The following is a 20,088-nucleotide window of genomic DNA, read 5'->3' on the forward strand; positions in this document are numbered from 1 at the left end:
GAGACTCCACATGATTCGGATCAATGGATCAAGCATGTTTGTACCCATCCAACACATACAGCTATGACAACGGGGAGACAATATCCACAATTTTCAAAGTAGCTTGTATAACATGTAAATGCTAAATGGCCCCAAATTTGGTGCAATTCCAATTATTTGGTGTGATTTGAAAGCAATGGAAAATGAGAACTAGTATTTCACCAAATATGCCCCTACTGCCATAAAATAAGATTAGTGGTGAAGAATAAAAGATGTCTAGCATAACAGTAACAAATAAATCCTTAATTGGTTTTAGAATTGATAGTAATGCCTTACAACTGTATTTGACTTCTTCCTTTTACCTAATTTCCCAAGATTATGAAGAGACTAACTGATCTAATAAAAAACTCCTGTAATTATTCGCTGTTTACAATACAATGTCTTTCTGTTGTTATAAATCTATCACTAAGGTCCCTTAAGCTTTTCATAACTGCTGAGCTTTTATATATACAATAATAAAGGTGTTTAAAAAATCATTACTGATTTTGAGCGTAATCCTAATCCCCCAGTGTGGATGACTGGGTGGGGTTATACCGTAGTTTTACTGCTTTTATATTTTATTGTATGCTTACAACATATTTTATGCTTATAAAATATTATATATTATATTATACAACATATTATATTGTATGCTTAGAGCAACATCTTCCCACCAGAAAAACATAGGGTTTGAGTAAATGTACGGCACTAAGCTCTCCCACAACTTGAAAACAGAACATTAGCATACTATTTTTCTTGCAAGTGCCAAGAAAGCAAAACTAGTAAAGTCTAATTATAGAAGACAACTGCAATCTGGCTGACAGTTTGACAAGGACATATAGAACCATTAAAATGAGATTGGGGCAGGCACTAAAGATTTATCTGCAGCTAAACAAAAAAATCAAGATAAGACGTTTCTTGCCTATTAACATGGCTTAGCTGTTTGTAGCACCTACCGCACAGTCCATTCCTTACGGGCCATAGTATACATGCTGGTCCATGGAGCAAAGTGGAAGGGAAGGATATCATGGCGGAATGGCTTTGGTTGGCTCTCTTAAGCATGACTTGTGGTAGAAGGGCGTTACGTCTGTTGGGTTTGGAAGAATGTTTCATAGACTCTTAACTCTAATCTTGTCTTCCGTTTTCCTTCAGATCATTTGGCAAAACATTTGTATGGTTCATCTTAAAATCAGAGAGGCTCATTTAAAATTTTGAACGGCTTTGTGAAATAAGAGCCCGATTCAGGTGCAACTTTCTGGGCTGCACAGACCAGAGTTTATGAAGTAAGGAATGGGTATCAGGCACACACGCTTTTCCCTCACCCCACCCGTCTCACATGCTGGTTTTGGTGTGGAGATCCTCATTTGTTTTAAACCAGGTTCCCCATTACATCAGAAATGGGGAATCCTCGTTTAATACTGGATTGGTAACCAGAATATCAAGACAGGATCTGATCTGGCACACGAAAGGAGTAGGGAAGGAGTGGAGTGGGAGAAGGAAGGCTGAGCATGTGGGCTTGACGCTTGTTCCTAGCTGCATACACCATAGCTCCTGCAGTCTGAATGCTATGCCCAAATCAGGTGAGGTGGCTGTAAGTGAAGAGTTGTGAATCCTTGTAAAACCTAAGTATTATTTTTTAATGAACAAATGAACCACACTGATTTTATTTAAGATTATATGGTGTGAGTGCGCACGCGCATGTTGCTCTCTAAATGCTTAGTGCTTTATACAGTACCAGAAGAAAGGCCTCTTCTCCAAGAAGCTTACAGTCTAAAATTCAACACAGGGGAACTGACCGAGGAAGAAAAGGGCAGTGGCAGATGTGAGCAGGGAACACGCAGTGGTTTCACTTATGCCTGCTTAGGTTTAGTTATAGGCTGGGTTGGGATGATAGTGAGGGTAAAAGAAGCCATCATGGCTTCTACCCCAGCCCCTGTGTATGCAGGGCCGGTATCTGCATAATCCCCCACAATGCAGCACGGGTTGGTGTGTCTTCCAAACCTAGAGTGCGGTGCAGTGGGGGTGGCTTCGTACTCACCCTACAATTCACAATGTGCAGGAGGGATGGCAGGGTGGGTACGAAGCCACCCCGTTGCACCATGTGCTGGGTTCGGATGAAACAGCAACTGCATGGTGGGTATAATTATGCAAATGCCAGTCCCACAACCGGCATGCACAGGCGTGGAGGGAGAAGCCATGATGGCTTCTTTTATCCCCGTGATCATCCCAACCCAGCCATAGGCTGAGTTACAGTAAGGCAGGGGCCCTTTCTTACTGCCCTTTCATGTACTCATATTTTACTAATTTGTAGATTGGGATGATGATATATTATTATTATTATTATTATCATTATTATTATTATTATTATTTGCAGTCCTAAAGGTGTTTGTGCCTGGAGATCCACTAAATAGGGCTTCACTTGCCCATACTGTTTCAGGACTATGAACCAAATTTGTGATCTTGGATATAATTGATAGCTAATTACTTACCTGAGTTTTTGGTTATACTGTTTCACTTTTTCCAATGAAGCTGCATTAATCTGGGCTTGAAATTCTTCTACTGATACATTGTCTCTATAATAATAGCCTTCCATGCTTTCCAGAGCTATAGGAGAATGGAAATAAGAATGGAAGATGTGTATTATTTATTCCTTTTTTTCGAGTTAAAATATATCAATAGATGCTGAAGCCTCCAAATGTGTTTTTACCTTACCTATATCAACATGAACAGGATTGGGCTGCACAAGGCCCAAGTAATCATTGAAATAATCATTGTAAACAAACTCTGGGAAAATGTTTGCCAAATGGAAGAGTTATTAGCTTGTCCTTGTTATTTACCTTTAGAAGTACCTATTAAGGAAGAATTATCTGAGTCTTTCTTTGCTGTTTTCACCAGAAGGATCCTATGATACCTTCTCATAAGAATGATAAGCTAAGCAGAGTTTATTCAATAGCTTTCTTCACCCCAGTAACTGGTCTTGACTGCCACTAAAATAAGGTCTTAATTTTCTACTGATACACTCCAATAAGTCACCTCAAATAGGGAGTTAACATTCCAGAATATTTCCTTAGAATTGGAAACAGTCTTTACACTCCCATCAAGCAGCTGACAGGCCTAGACTGGGCCCTTCTGGGGAATGGAACAGCTTTGGATCCAATGGATTCAGAGCTGGCTTCTCTGCACCCCACTCCTGGAACAGAGCTTTCTGCTGGCAGTAGCTTTCTACCCACTTAGCACAGTGAGGGTCTCTGCCACAGCTGAGCCCTCCCCTCCCCGGATGATGTGTCTCTCTGCCAATGGGGAGCCAGCCAACAATGCACAGTCTTAGTGCCCTCCAGCCATCAACACTTGAGGGGGGTGGTAGGGTTGCACTATATGTGTGCATAGGATTGCAGCTTTGATCGTTATACACTGCTGAGCCTTTACTACTCATTTAAGAAGAATTTATGTAAATCCGGAGCTGATAAAATTAGAACCTATTAAGTGAATAATCCCATTATTACATTGAAATGTGAACATGGTAGTTGACATTTGACAGAAGGAGCATATTAATAAAAGATATTTCAATTAATAATGGTGCCACTTTGATAATAAATATAAATTGTAAGAGTACATCTCCCTAGGGAATGATTAAAATGTAGCCAATAAGAATAATTTTGTTGAAAACAGCCTGTGGATTCATAGCCTTAATATGCAGGATATTAATTCTGCTAAAAGTTCTTTAAATGATCAGTTAATAAATAATTTATTTATTGTTCAACCTCTTGAGTGTTTCCAAAGACCTTAATTTTCTTTCTGCATAAAAGATAGTTAAGTCCATTGGTCAAATTATATGCCCAGATCCATGCTGTAAATTAATAAGTGGTACATGGAACCATATGATCTACAAAGACAGTGGTGTAGAATCAGATCTGTAAGAAAGAGGTGCTTATCCCTTTACTCTGGGACAGGGTCCAGTATAAAGAGGCTTTGCTACTTACATTTAAGCAAGAGTAAAAAAAAAAAAAAATCACTATAAATAATGGTTCCAAATCTAGCTCTAAATCACAAGTAACCCTAAACAGGGCCACACATCCTCACACACAATTACCTGGTTCACACAACACGCTGGACTCACTGTGAATTATTTAACCCATGATAATCCACAGCATGTGCCAGGCACATGTGGCCACCATTTTGAATATGCAATCCTGATGAAGTTGCAGCATGTTACCAGCACCTGACCACTGTAGGTTATTTGAGGGTTAAACCACCCTTACATAACCCTACTATAAACTGAAGGTTATGAGAGGGTTGTTTAACCCTTGAATAAACCATGGTGGCTGGCTTCGGACAACATGTCACAACCCCATCAGGGGTTGCATATTCATAATGGCAGCCATATGCGCTTAGCATGTGCCACAGTTTAATGTGGATTAAATAACCCACAGTGAGCCTGGCATGTTGGGCAAACCAGCCTAGTAAATGTTGCATCCAGCTTGTTCAATGAGGTCCAGATAATCATCGCAATGTGCATGACTATGCACATCGAAAGATGTGGATGTGCATTTCCACCATGAAGTTTTTTGTTTTGATGTGGGGGCAGGGCTTGTAGTGTGTACATATTACAAGTTCAAGCTTGCAAGACAGTGTCCAAACAGATGGAAGTGAACAAGTGAATGAATGTATTACAGCTTATGTCAGGTTGTTGTGGAGAAGAATGTTCATATATTTTGTTGTTCAGTCGTTCAGTCGTGTCCGACTCTTCGTGACCCCATGGACCATAGCACGCCAGGCCTTCCTGTCCTGCGCTCTCTCCCGGAGTGTGCTCAAGTTCATATTCATTGCATCGGTGATACCATCTAGCCATCTCATCCTCTGCCGTCCCCTTCTCCTTTTGCCTTCAGTCTTTCCCAGCAGCAGGGTCTTTTCCAGAGAGTTTTCTCTTCGCATTAGGTGGCCAAAATATTGGAGCTTCAGCTTCAGTATCTGTCCTTCCAATGAGCACTCAGGGTTGATTTCCTTTAGGAAGGACTGATTTGACCTCCTTGCAGTCCAGGGGACTCGTAAGAGTCTTCTCCAGCACCACAGTTCGAAAGCATCAATTCTTCGGCGCTCAGCCTTCCTTATAGTCCAGCTCTCACAGCCATACATTACTACTGGGAAAACCATAGCTTTGATTCATATATATATATGTATGTATGTATGTTCATATATATATGTATGTGCATAATTAATGCATGAGTTTCACACTAAAATAACATATTTTTCTGTAGAATGCTGCTGTATTGAAGAAAACAGGCATGCTTGAGAATTTCAGCAGTTATGTTTTATCATATTAATGTTGTGTGTGGGGGCGTGGATGTTTTACCTTGGGCAAACAGAACTGGATAAGTGTTAAAACCTCCGCCATTCTTCAATCTTTGAGGAAGTTGTTCAAAATTGTAACTATCAAGGTAAAAGTAAATTTTCAAGGCTTGTCGGCTTCCTTCTGCTTGGTATGTGATTGGCATATCTAAAAAAAAAAAAATCATATTAAATCAAAGGCCAACACCCAGTCAAGATTTTTGCTACAACTACTGTAAGAAAACAAAACTAAAAAATTTCTCATGCTAGAAAAAAGGAAAGGATCTGTGGGTAAGAGATGAAAGCCAGTGTTTTGTAGTGATTAGTACTGGACTAGAACTGGGAAGACCCAGGTTCAAATCCCCACTCTGCCAAGATCACTGAGTGACCATGGGCCAGTCACTATCTCTCAGCTTAACCCACCTCATAGGGTTGTTTATTTATTTAATTTATTTATTTATTTAATTTCTGTACCGCCCAATAGCCGAAGCTCTCTGTTTTGTTTTGAGGATAAAATGGGAAAAAGCCATGTATGCTTGAAAGCCTTTGAGGAAAAGTAGGATATAAATGCATTAAATAAACAAATACAAATACAAATAAAAAGTGTTTCCTATCCAGCAGAGTTAATCCCTATCTTTATGATGATAGCAAATCACCCAGCAAATGTGATTTAGACTGGAAGTATATGTTACACTTGCCAAGGGAATTCCACAAAAATGGAATCCCAGTGTCACAATCTCCACTTGTCTTCTATAACATGTAGGAATAGCAACTGTGTTATGACATCAGCATGAGGTGTGTTTCCTAACTTCCACTCCACATAATTGGATGCTGCTGAGGGAAACATGGAAATTCACCTCATGATGACATATCATGTGGTGAGTGTTCCTATGTTATGCGGGAGAATGGGACAATTCAACATGCAGTGCAGTTTTTGGCGGTATCCACATGGCAAGCATTAATATTTAGTTGAAACATTAGGACAATTCTACTCTGCTGCTTTAAATCAAATTTGGACCCTCAACTGAGTAGATGAGATCAAAATATTACACAAATCCTTGCTTTCTTCACTTTCTCCGGATTTTTGTCAGGCTAAAATTCTGACCCATATTACTAAACCCATGCATACCAAAAATCCTACCGTGGAAATAAAAATGGCTGATTCATCTTCGTAACAGTGGAAGGTGGAAATATAGTAGTCTTTAGTAGTAACTCGCAGCTAGAGGCTTTTCAGAATGTTTAAAGTTTCCTGTATATATGCATTATGTTTATTTAAGTTCAGCGAAAATGTAACTTTCCCAATCAGGAGGACTCCCTCCTTCACTTTCTCTTGCATTCTGGAGATAATTGGTGCAGCATTACATTGTACTGATGTTAAAGCTAACATGGCTAAACTGGAGATACTGGGAATTGAACTGGAACCTTTTGCATGCAAAGCATGTGTACCATTGAACGCATCCCATTTTGCCTTGTCTTTCTTACTGCTAGCTATGGCTTTCATTATCCTCTCTGCTAGATTCCCTTCAGGCCTTGGTCCCAGGAACTTTGGGGCTTTTCAACATGAGGCATTTATTGTGCACTCATCATTCCCTACTCATCAATGTTTACGGGTTCTTTAGATGATATTGTGACCCTCTGCTTTTACTTCTGCGCCTAACAAGCACTTTCAGCGACTTTGTTCAGAGCAGGGAAAATGCAGCATTTAATTGTGAAACCAAAAGAAAATGCTTTTTTTGCTTGTGTTATTTGTGCTATTTCGCACAAATAGCGAAATATTTGCTACAGTAAAATAAAATAAAATACAGTAAAATAAAATACAGTAAAATAAAATAGTAAATATACAGTAAAGTAGATGCTATCTACAGTAGCATCTAGAGGTTATGTAGCGGAAAAGCAGGAAAGGAAATGCTCTTCAGATCTCAATTCTGCAATGAAACTGAAAGTAGATACAGCAGATTAACAGCCTTGTGTAGAAAAGCTCAGCAACTCCTCTTCCCCATCCCTCTAACTTGTTAGACTGCCTGCAGTTATCATAACTAGCATTCACTGATGCACATGTAATCCTGCACCATTGTTAAGGAAAGGATGAAAAAATCCATTCATGCTCTGAATCTCCTGACAATTATTAGGAAATTGGGGATGTTGCACCTGGATTAGGCTTTAAGGCTGCACAGATATTTATTCCAAAACGATTTAGAATTTCCAGGAGTTCCATACGCAAGTGATAAGACACAAATGAGAATTTGGTATTTATGTCATACTACATTTTGAAGTAATATGGACTTACTAAATGGTCTGCTAAATGGTCTACTAATGGTCTACTAAAATAGACCATTAAGTCTAATAGAAGACTTAAATATACTTTGCGATACTCACTTGCAACTAGTGGCTCTTGTTCAGATTGTTTAAAATAAAATGTAACTTTCTCCAGGTCAAACAATGCAACCAATGTGTCTTCTAGCATAGCTTGTTCATCAGTCTGGAAAAAAAAAATAATGAGTCTAGTAATTACTCTAGATTGATGCATGTGATTATTAACATTAACTGCAGATGGTCACATCCTGTTTCACTGAAGCAGTAGTTAACCCAATTAACTCAACAGTAACTGAAGATGGATTTATTTCTATTGAATTTCCACTACATCTGCTGTCAAAAGAAGATTACTAGCAATGATGAAATATGTTGAATATAGCAAGATGATTTACTGTTTGCTGTGTTGGCCATGGCATTTAATCACATGGAACTGTAATTGTTGCTCATGCAAATGAGTACGCCTAGAAATGCTGCACAACAATTTAAGATTAAATGCTTAAGGGAGCAATCCTATTGCTGCTAGACACCATCTAGAGGCCATAGGATTGTTCAGTTTCTGGGAACTGTGCTCCCCACCCCCTCCCCCACATCCTCATAGCCAGTGTAGTTCTCTTCGTGCCAGCTACATCTCCGTACTTGGAAACAGAGCATAGAGATGGGGAAAGGGGGGCGTTCCCGGGGACAGGGAGGGGAGGAGACCATGGAAGCTGCTTCTCACAGCTTCCTATCGGGTTTCCAGGCCCCTTCCCTCCCCCTCCTCAAAGCTGCACCTGGACAGGCAAAATCACCCATCCAGGCAAAATGGTGGTTCCCCCCATGTTCCAGCCACCCTGCATAGGGTAATCAGCAGCCTCTGATTTCAGAGGCTGGTGATTATCCAGATAGGATTGCGCCCTAAAACACTTTGTGTTACAATGTTGAGAACTTTAAAAATGCATCTCTGTATGTCTTCTCAGCACATTTTATTACATTCTTGCCAACTTAGAACTATGTGCTGCCAGGAGGTAAAGAGAGACTGAAAGAACTGGGAATGTTTAGCCTTGAGAAGAGAAGACTGAAGGGAGATATGATAGCACTCTTCAAGTACTTGAAAGGTTGTCACAGAGAGGAAGGCCAGCATCTCTTCTCGATCATCCCAGAATGCAGGACACGGAATAATGGACTCAAGTTACAGGAAGCCAGATTACAGCTGAACATCAGGAAAAACTTCCTGACTGTTAGAGCAATATGACAATGGAACCAATTACCTAGGGAGGTAGTGGGCTCTCCCACACTGGAAGCATTCAAGATGAGGCTGGACAACCATCTGTCGGGGATGCTCTGACTTGGATTCCTGCACTGAGCAGGGGGTTGGACTCGATGGTCTTCCAACCCTACTATTCTATGATTCTATGAAAGGCTTATAGCAGCTACAACAGAAATCAAAGAATTTGATTCTGAGTAATTGTATTTTATGATACCTTCCCTAGTTTATTAGCATATCAAGAAACAAAATATGAATTTACTAAAACAAAAAAACCCTTAAAGGTATCTTAAAAACTAACAAATTTATTGAACCAAATATTTTTGTGAACCAGATGAAGTGGGCTCTAGGCTACAAAAGCTTATGCAATAATATATTTGTTAGCCACAAAGCTCTTTGTTGTTTTTGCTGCAATGAACTAACACAGCTACACCTCTGGAAATGATTTTACTATATATTTAGCTTCTCTTCAAAGCAAGAAGCATTAAATAACTGAACACAGAGATTTCATTTCTGATGCATATAATAAAGGTAGACCTTTGTTACTTCCTCAAATATACATTTAAAAACTAAAACACTAAACAAAACCTGAACTCACAATGCTGAAATAAGCCGAAACTGTATCTCGTCCTACACAACTGCAGCCAGACATATTCAAAGATTACAAATCCAGGGTAGTACTGATAGACCTTTCCTACTGTCTTTTACCTCTGCCTGGATAACTTGCCACCACCTCCAAATCAGTATTAAGAAAACAATCCTTGTCTTTCCTCTATGGCCTTCTCTTCCATTTTCTTTCTTACCCAACACTGACCACTTTATCTTTCATCACACTACACTCTGGCCTGTGGGAAAAGGTACTTAGAAACAATTTGGTCAATGATCTGCTAATATATTATTCTAGGATTTGATTAAGCATTCCACCAAAGTTATCGATGTAAGCAGAGTTCTAGAAACCCACTAGTTCCTTGAGTCTTTGGTAATGAGACAAGATAAATGGGTAGGAACTGAACTACTATCCCCTGAACATTTATCTGTAAGATTGTACTAAAGTACCATGGAAAGATGCTTAATAAAAATGATTTCACATATGCTGGGACTTATGGTGCAGCAGTCAACTAAGGAAGAGGAGAGAATTGCAAGTTACATGCTAATGTATGTAGCAATGTTCCAATGTCTTTTTTTTGTTTTTGTTTAGTACAGCTGCTTTAAAAGGGAGGCATTTAGAGTGGACAAATGGCAGGGGAGGGGAAGACATTTTCCCCACCTACCCTGCCTGCCATTTCCCCATTCTAAATTGCCTCATCATTGCATAGGGTTTCAAATGCATGTTTGTGTGTTAGTATATAATGTGAAATGTGCACCAGAGCAACCTGAAGGAAGGGTAGGTGGAGAATGAAGCTTGAAGAAAAGGGCAGATAAGAAATGGAATTGAGACAAAAACAAAAGACAAATCAGAGATAAGAAAAAAAATTGACAGTATTTATGAAGGGGCTATATGCTTTGATGGGAGAAAGAGAGAGAAATGCTAGAAAGGTTAAAGGAAATGGGTAAACGTGGTAGGGTACTGAAAAGTAGGACTCTTGGGATATAATGTGTTGCATCCAGACTAAGTTAGTTGCACTTTGTTCCCAATGAAATCAATGGGCCAGTCATGACTAAGTTGCCCCACTGATTTCACTAGGACCAAAGTTCAAGTAACTTAGTCTGGATCCAACCCAATGGGCAGTGGATACATGTAGTTGAAAAAAGAGAGACCCTGGAGAAAATCAGGATGAGGGCAAAATTTTACATAGGAACTGGAGACAGGATAGTCTGCAGACTGGCAGTATTGCCACAGACCACAGTTTTGAGGGCAGAGTAGAAAGCTCTGGAAGCCAAGGAATGCTATCTCTAAGAGTCTTAAACTCCCACCAGTTGTGGCTTCAATGGTTACTCCAGTATGTGACCTTGGCAACTCTAAGGAGGCAATTAGGATCAAAACAGAACAAGAAGGAGGGGAGGGGAGGCATTTCACATATTGATTTGAACTAACCAGCCAATTATTTGGCTTCAGGCTTCCAGTAAAAAAGAAGTGTTAATGACTTCAAGTAGAAAAGAAAAAGTATACCAGAACCTTGATATAGTTTGCCTATTAGTTCAATTTATCAACTTCCAAAATAGACTATAGTACAGAGCCATCTAAATTAAATTCAGCAACTTCGTGACGTTTTTAGAAAATTGCTCCTTCTTCTTGTGACAGAGGTTAATTCTAGCTGCATTTGGTCAGGACAATAAGAACATTACACAGAATGATAGACATGCATAGGAATTCTCACCAGGTTTGGTGACAATAGTGACTGGAAGTAAAGGAGGACACCTGCATTGGATATCTGTTCCAGCCATCTTCTGCTGGCCTCTTGTGTCTCCATTTCACACTCCTTGCTATTGTCAAACATCTGATTTAAAGCAGCTATTAGTTGCTCTGAAAAAGCACAAACCGTGGCCACTAGACTCTGGCAGAAAACCATGTCTCGTCTGAGCTGTATCTCACTATCTGTGAAGGGCACAATGAAGGAGAACAATAAATAAGGAAAAATAAGTTCACTGTAAAGTAAATGCACAACAAATTGTAACAGCACGATCACTATTTTCTTGGGCAAAATGTCACATTATACATAAACGCTGCTATCAAGCACCAAGTAATTTGTGTACATGTTGTTTCTGTAGGGACAGGAATGCATATCCAGCATTTTTGTAAACTATGGTCAAAACAATAGATTAATTTAGTTTATCTATTGACTGTGAAAATTCTATTTTTATTACATTTATATAGTACATTTCTATTCTCCCTTTCCACTTAATATAGGACCACAAGTTGGCCTAATTGCAGAAAAAGTATCTTCTGTATATTCAGTTATCTTTGACACATGGATATAATTTGCAGTACAATGCTATACATGTCTACTCAGAAGTAACTCTAATTGCATACTATGGGGCTTACTCCCAGATACATGGGAATAGGATGCAGTATTGGTTCATAATGCATTTCATGAACTCATATTGCAAAGGCAATAACATTTTCTGTCTTGTGCAATCCTTTTCAGGTTTTCATATTTCTGCACTTTTTTCCTCTTTAATTTGCTTTATGTTACTGTCTTTAGGTCTTCCACTTGTTCTTTCTTCTAACTCCTCTTGGTATATATTTGACTAATCCCCCATTTCTAAATATATGCCCTATCTTATTTGATTGACACTGCTTTATACTTTGCATCTGTTAAGCAGGGGGGAAATCACATTTAATGAGTTCAGTTCATTAGATTTGGACCACTCAGCTTCTATGCATTTTCTTTCACATTTAATGAGTCTCCCTTGCGTTCATAATACTGTAAGAGAACACTCTGAATAAAAATATTGAAATGGATACATTAAAATTACCTGTATATTCAAGGAGTGCCAAAAGGATCCTTGCTTTCACCTCTGAAAAAATAAAATACAGGAACTTGAAAACAAAATCCTGTTTTTGTAGAGTTGACCTTTCTTTGTGCATCTTTCTATTGATTTCAACACAGTCTTCCAATTTATACCTTTTTAGAAGGAATCATGCCTGTTAGTTTACAAAATCTTCAATTTCCAAGCTAAATAATAAAGTAGCAGTATACACCACATGGATTACCTGACTATTACAGTTCTTGTAAACTGTGAGTATGGGCATGCATAACCAGGTATGCTGTTATCCAGTGGCAACAAGGAGAGCCAAATCTACACTGTGTAAGCTGTGTGGGGGGAAGCTGTGTCTGGATAGTTCCACACATCACAACTCACTTTCTGTCATGCACTGTCATGAGAACTGTTGTTTCCATAAAGCAGCATGACTTTTAATGAGGCACGTTCCAAGGACAGGAGCATCCAAGATCTCCATACATGCTGCAGCCTACACAGGTCACATTATGTCCTCCCTGCCACTTTCAACAGATGATTCCTTAGGAAAGTAGAGCAGTGTGGATGGCCAATGACTCCATAAGTGGCACAGAATTTCTGGGAGGGTGCAATCTACCATATAGGACACCAGCCACACAGAAGCACTGGATGCTCTCACAAATCTGGATTTCATTCACACCCCTACAGCTGTCATGGACAAAACATGCATGTGTATGAATCCAGTACCCTAAAAGAGCTACTGATTCATTTCACGCAAGTGTTTCTGTACATTGCTCCAGCTCACTAGAACCCTGAAATTGTTACTCTAATTCTGCTTTAAAGGAATGTTGCTTTAACCATGTCAGAAAATGGGAAGAACTGTACAGAAGGAAAAAACTATACAAAAGATGTAATGAGAATGAGGAGTTTGACTGCAACAAGGTTTTGCTTAGACTATGCATAACATTTTACTTGCTATTTTGGAATTCTAATTTACAGTGCAATCCTATACATGTTTACTAAGAAGTATATCTCACTGAGTTCAATGGTGCTTACTCCCAGGTAAGTGGCTATGGGATTGCTTTGTTAATGAGCTAGAAGGTTTGATCCTCATAAACGTATAGGCTTCATAGTTCTAACTGATAACAGCCTTGATGTTGTCACAAACACAACCTCTAAAAAATGAAGCCTAGATATGCCATATTAGATAAACAAATATTTCTCTGTCTAATAGCAAATTCCCAACTTCTTGCATCACACTCATGTAACACTAAGCCATAGCCAGGGTAGGATTTATGGTCAAGAAAAAGGAGCCATTAGTGTGGTTTTTAAAAAGTATTTATTTCAGTATCAAATTTCACTTTGCTTCTGCCAATCATTTGTTAGTTAGATACTTTCAGAGGCTGCCATATGAGGAATTCAAAAAAAGTATGAATCATTGTTTTTAATCAGCTAATTATATGGATTTCCAAGAGTTTATTTTAAAAATATGTGTATCAGACAATATAATTTTGCTGCTCCTTTACAATATTTGATGCCTTTGGCTCTGAGCATAGACAATGTTGAACTTATTCCTATTTTCATCCCAACTCATGCCCAGAGACTACCACTGAAGCTGAGACTTTTGTCCAGTGTGCATTTGGCTCACTGGAAGATATCTGATTTGGAACCCTCCTTTTTTGGAAGCCCTTTGTATTAGTTTTCTGAATGTACCTCTATACAGCATTCCTCAGTGTCTCACTCTTGTAATCCCATTCATGCTGGTTTTCTTTCCCAGGTCTGCATTTATTGGTTCCCACCTTTTTACCTTCAGATCCATGAAAGTCAGCTTACTAGCTTCCGTTTCTATGCTCCAAGACCCCTTCAGCTTAATCAGCAGGCTTTTACATTCATATCTATCTAGTGCCAATCAGCCAACACACCTGTCACATGGTCAGCATCCATACTGAAATGCACACCATCCATCTTAATTAATCTTCTTGATCTGGTCACATTGTGAGTCTTTTAAAAATTCATCTGATGGCTTAATATATATTTCACATTCAATTAAACATCTTTACCACTTTCCTAAAGAAAGAACTGTACAGTTCTTGTCCTGTTTTTTTGGATAGCTTTTATTCTGTACTAATAATCTCCTTTGTATCTAAGTGAACAAACCAAGTGAAATCTTAGGAAAATCATGATCTGACTTTTCTGTTTTGTTCCTTGTGATTCACTTATAAAGAAACTAAAAGCGGTGAACTATCTAATTTTACATCTGTTTTAATCACCAGCTATTAGAATTTAATTTGGTATTCTTATATACCCAATAGAAAAGAACTATGACTAAAAATCCAATAGCCTCTTAGAGTTTGGAGATGATTTTCATCGTCGCACAGATGTATTTAGTAAACCTCTAAAATGCATCAATAACCTGCCAATCATAGTATACTCAGTTCACCAAAATTAGGTTTAGATGCTGGTCCAAAAGGTTTATTTCTTCATTCATTCAATTTTTACCCTGCCTTTCTACCAAGAAATGGCACTTAATCCAGCTTACAGTTGTAGATAAATAAAAACTTGACTAAAACAATAAAACAAATACATTAAAAACACAATTAAAACACAACAATAACAGAATAAAAACATCACACACCAAAGGCTTGCTTGAATAAAAATGTATTTGCCTGCTGGCGGAAGGACAGCAAATAAGGATTCTCTCTCAGCAGAGAGTTCCACAGGCTAGGAGCAGCTACTGAGAAGACCCTCTCTCGCATTACTATCAAATGCACCTCCAAAGGTGGCAATACCAAAAGAGAGGCCTCTCCCGAAGATCGTAAAACCAAGGCAGGCTTTGTACGGGAGAAGGGGGTCTTTCAGGTAGTCTGGTCCCAAGTCATATAGGGGTTTATAGGTCGTAACCAGCATTTGACTTGGCAGATGGGCAAGTGAGCAAGAAGACCCTGAAGAGACTGGTGCCACAGCTCAAGAGTCCTTGAGCTGCACGGTGCTGGTTTCTCCAGAATCTTTCTGTCTATTAGGTCCCTTGAACCACTAGGCAGGATGACCCTAAGGAGGCTGATCCCATAGCTCATAAGCTCTCCAAGATGGCTATGGCCCACCCAGAATGAAACTCAACAGGGACTTCTTGTATTGACATATGGGAAGTAAGTTGCCCCTTCAGCCAACATAATTTCCCCATCACCACAGACCCAGATAGCATCTGCATGCTGCCCTCTCCTTCCAGAGATAGTCCATTGCTGCCTCCCTCTAGGGGAGATGGGGGTTTGTTCTGACCCCCATTATTTTCTGTAAGGGTAGGGTTTCTCTGCCCTCAGTGGAAACCTGCTAATCCTCCTGACAGACCCATTGGCAAAGGAAAGTAATGTAGATATGTAAGCTTCGTGATAATTAGCTTTGTAATAATTTGTAGATCACTTTGTTTTCCCCCCTCTAGCAACATTTCATAATCTAAACTAGAAAACCCCATGGGGGACTGAAACATTTATCTTTACAAAAGCACATTTTCTTTTGCAGTTATGAGAAATTAAGCAGATTAATCATAGAATGTCATTTAAATTAATCTGTACAATGGATCTGGCTAAAATAGCAGACAAATATTTTAAATATGGATAGAAGCCAACTTCAACTGGGTTTAATTCCCACACAGATACATCTGCTGAAGCACACTACTGCGTATCTTACCGCACTCTTTGCTCTTAGGACTGTTCTTGTTCCTTTTTTATGCTCTTAGGGTTCAGTGGAGACAAAATCAGATTAAGAGATTTCAACAGGAGTTGCACATACATAGCACTACGTAGTCATAACCCCCTGATATATTCACATTAAGGAATGCAGAGATGCCTCCCATTTCTGAACACATGCCTGGTGCTTCCTTTGCAAAATAAGGTTTTGCAAAGGCTTTTCAGCTAGTCAGGCTGCTAGGATTGTGCAGCTCTTCCAGAATCTACATTACTCCCTGTAAGCATCTTTACATTCCATAAACTCTGCCTCAGAGCTTGACAAAACTACCTATTAGATATGAGTTACTGACCTTCAACAAATTTTCTGATGTTTTGGGAAAGATTTCGGACACTGCTGGGAAGATTCCAAGGGTCTTGTTTGATGTGAAGTCTTAGTCTCTTTGGACAACTGAGTTTAAGTTCAATTTCTTGCTGAAATTCTAGTCAAAAGCAAAATTACATATTTAATTTATTATAACTTACTTTTGCTCCAGAACTTTTAAGTAGTCTTACAATGCAGTCCTAACCCCCAGACCTGCTGGAGGGGGATTCTCCACACTCAGATAGTGTGGGGAAGCCTCTCTACCAGCAGACAGGAGATGTGCCAGTGTGAAGAAAAACCCATTGTTTGCTTCCAAATCAGAACTGGAAACTACATTTTGTACTGGGTTTTTAATTCTGGTTGGGAAACAAAGTATGACTTGCACAAACCAGCGTTTTCTTGATTTGGACATCACAGCAAATTATTTATACATTGATTTATTTTATTACTACTATTAATATCCTACTATTAATACTACTATTAAAATTAAATACTATTTATTACTACTATTAATAATACATAACTACTCTTACAATTATTACTACTATTGATATCTTCAGTACCCGGTCTTTCAGAACGGTTTGCAATGTAAAAAAGATAAAAGCATAAATATGATCATTAATCTTTAAAAAGGTCAGTATCAACATGATATCAATAAAACTCCAGCCTAAAAACAGATATAAAAGGTTACATTAAATCACCTTTCCCCAACCTGGTGCCCTTGAGGTGTTTTGGACTACATCTCCCAGGTTTCCTGACCATTGGCCATGCTGGCTGGGGCTGACAGAGCTGAACTCCAAAACACCTGGAGGACACCAGGATGGGGAAGGCTGTATTAAATGGTTTGGGCAAACAACAAGGTCTTCAGCTGATCTCAGGAAAGCCTCCTTGGAGAGAGCATTCTACCACCAGGGCATCACAGCAGAGAAGGTTCTCTCCACGATCACCACAGGCCGAACTTCAGAAGGCTGAAGGACTCAGAGGAGAGTCTCCAAGGATATTCCTAAAACTTGGGCAGGTTCATGTAGGAGAATGTGGCCCTTTCATACAGTCTGTTCAAACCAGAAAGTGAAGGAGGAAATCAGAGCACAGTGTGGAAGTAAGGATGGGAATGGAGGAAACACACAAGCCCAAAGCCTGAACAAGGCCTGCTAGTAATATGTAGGACTGCACACTGACTGACTGACAAGAGAAAAGAACCAACCCTGCCTAGTTGACTGGAAACCATTTTTACTTGCCATAGGCAACCAGGCTACTGTCTATTTACAGACCTGAAATAAACCTTACTCTAACCCAAACTAGCAAAAAATGAGAGCTGGGCAGTATCAGAAGGTGAAAACCAAAGAAAGACACAGAACTAAGACTGGTACAATAAGTTAATGAGACAATTGCCTTTGCAGGAATATACAGGTCTGTCCAAATACAATGTAGAGTACACTTCACCCTTAAGTACGTTTTCAGGTATTTAGGAAACCTCCTATTGTAGAACTCAAATGCTATATTAAAACAGGTGTACTTCTATTAGAAACCCCACTGATTGCCATACTTAGCTTTGAATAATACCTTGCAAGCTTCGGCCTGGTGTGAAGAACTTGGACTGCTCAAAAGCTCTTGCTACCGCTGGTCCTTTCAGTAGATTGACAATTGAATCTACCTGTTGGGTTAAAAAGTGATTGAACGAAAAGCATTGAAGGAAACGTAACTTGAAAATACCTGTGTATCTGGCTTAAAATATTTAAGTATATGTTGGATCCAGGCAAGCACAAAAGAACCTGGGCAGCCACAGATGGAAGCTTGAATCTGACTTGGGATAGGGCAGTGGAAGAATGAGGAAGTTACCCTTTTTACCTGTCACAATTCTTCTGATCTAAATAATCCACTAAAGGTACATGTATGTTTTCCCCATGAAGCAAACAGAAATTTGCAGGGTGATTTAAATAACGAAAATGATGTGGGGAAAGGGGTTAAACCCCTCTCCTCCAGTGCTGCAGCCTGAGTCTGATCTCACCCATCCTCATGGCTGCTTTTAACTGTAATAACAGCAAAAATACAGGAGATCTGATCTTGTACCTCCTGCATTGCTTGTACACTGACCATCAGCCTAAAATTAATATTTATCCTTCAGTTACTATGGGGCAAAAGGAGGTACAGTTAAGGAAATGTGACCAAAGACCACGGGCAGTGTCTAACAGGGCCAGTGCGCTTAACTGTATGTTAGTCGCTTAACGCAACTGACATAGCACTTGCATAAGTGACCCCTAGTGCAACACTAATAGTGTAACCCATCACACCAGCTTACACTATTGGCATTGTGCTGACTTCCGGTCGGAGCCAATGTTGCCCTTGCAGCATGCTGCGGAGCTTCCGCAGGACGCTATCTCAAAACAGCTTTTTAAAAGGTTGAAAAACCTTTTCATCTCTCTATGTTTAGTCTGGAAGATTCAGGCTAGGCCAGAAATAATTGGTCATATATATATATCCGTTCTTTTTGTTTATCATATCCCCTGGAATGAAAAGGGAGGGCAGGAGCAGCTTTGGATGAGGTTTTGGAAGATTAGCTATCTCTGCGTATTAGCAGGGGGGCTAGACTCCGGAGCTAGTCTGCCAGAGCTTAATCATTGCTCAAAGTTGTTTTGAACCTCCTATCTAAATAGGAGAAAATAGGACTGACATGCTCCATTGTAGTTTATGGATTAAGAAACACCAACAACATTTGAGGAATGGATTAAGATATATCAACAATATTTGAGGACCTGCAAGATTTGTTTGAAAAGAAGGATGACTACATTAAGGCGAAAAAAAGGTTCTCCACCTACCACGCCTCCCTTGGCAAAGGCTCCGAGAAGTGAAAATACAGAGGAGTTACTTGCTTTGATAAAAACTTTGTCCTTGCAATTTGCTGAACAGGCTAAGAGACTGGATACTATTCAAAATTCCATCACCGCCCTGCAAGGGGCTGTGGATTTAATCAACACTTCTTGGCAAAAAATGGAGGCAAAGATTAATGAGCAGCAAGATTGGGTGGCAGGGAATGAGACATCACAAGCTTTTTTCAACAATTTCTCTGTCAGAATTTCTCAATTGGAGGCTTCTGTATGCAGGGCAAATGTACGTATCACTGGTATTAAAAATTTACCTACTGATGTAAATTTGTCTACTTTTGTAGATAAGTTCCTGCATGAGATACTCCCTGTGCCATCTGATTATTCACTTGATATTGAGCAGGCATTCCATGTGTCAAATACCAAAGGGACAAGTTATACGATTATAGTCCAATTTGCAAGAATCTCCACAAAAAATTGTATCCTGCGATTGGCAAGAGAGGGTGGAAACCTTTTTTGGAAACAAGATAAAGTTATGCTATTTCCGGATTACACCAAAGAGGTTGCCGATAAAAGAAGGTTACCAAGGCGAAAAATCTGGCAAAACAAATGAACTTACAATACCACTTAAAACAGCCTGCTACATTTTGCATTTTTTCTGAAGGCCAGATGAAGAAGCTTCTAAATCATGAAATGGCGGAGGCGTGGCTAAATGGAAAATCACATGAGATTTCTGCTCTACCACCATGCACTAGAATCTACAAACATGTTTTGCTAATTGGCTATATTTAGTCTGGAAGATTCAGGCTAGGCCAGAGATAATTGGTCATATATATATATATCCGTTCTTTTTGTTTATCTTCTCTCATTTTTTTCTTTTCTTTTTCTCTCTCTTTTTTAAATCCTCTCTTTTTAAAACAGATA

General features: G+C 39.3%; 1 protein-coding gene across 1 annotated transcript in view; it reads right to left on the minus strand.

The window, feature by feature from the left end:
* Positions 1-20,088, minus strand: part of PREX2 (phosphatidylinositol-3,4,5-trisphosphate dependent Rac exchange factor 2) — a 218,198-nt gene that overhangs the window by 44,868 nt on the left and 153,242 nt on the right. The window contains exons 29-35 of the mRNA XM_084848048.1: positions 17,906-17,996; positions 16,332-16,460; positions 12,317-12,358; positions 11,218-11,435; positions 7,720-7,822; positions 5,369-5,512; positions 2,508-2,622 (exon numbers count right to left, since the gene is read on the minus strand). Coding sequence (XP_084704174.1) covers positions 2,508-2,622; positions 5,369-5,512; positions 7,720-7,822; positions 11,218-11,435; positions 12,317-12,358; positions 16,332-16,460; positions 17,906-17,996 — 842 coding nt within the window. The remainder of the gene's footprint in view (positions 1-2,507; positions 2,623-5,368; positions 5,513-7,719; positions 7,823-11,217; positions 11,436-12,316; positions 12,359-16,331; positions 16,461-17,905; positions 17,997-20,088) is intronic.

This window comes from Heloderma suspectum, chromosome 4, assembly GCF_057233095.1.
Source record: "Heloderma suspectum isolate Gila_16-S chromosome 4, 16-S_ref, whole genome shotgun sequence".
Classification (NCBI taxonomy): domain Eukaryota; kingdom Metazoa; phylum Chordata; class Lepidosauria; order Squamata; family Helodermatidae; genus Heloderma; species Heloderma suspectum.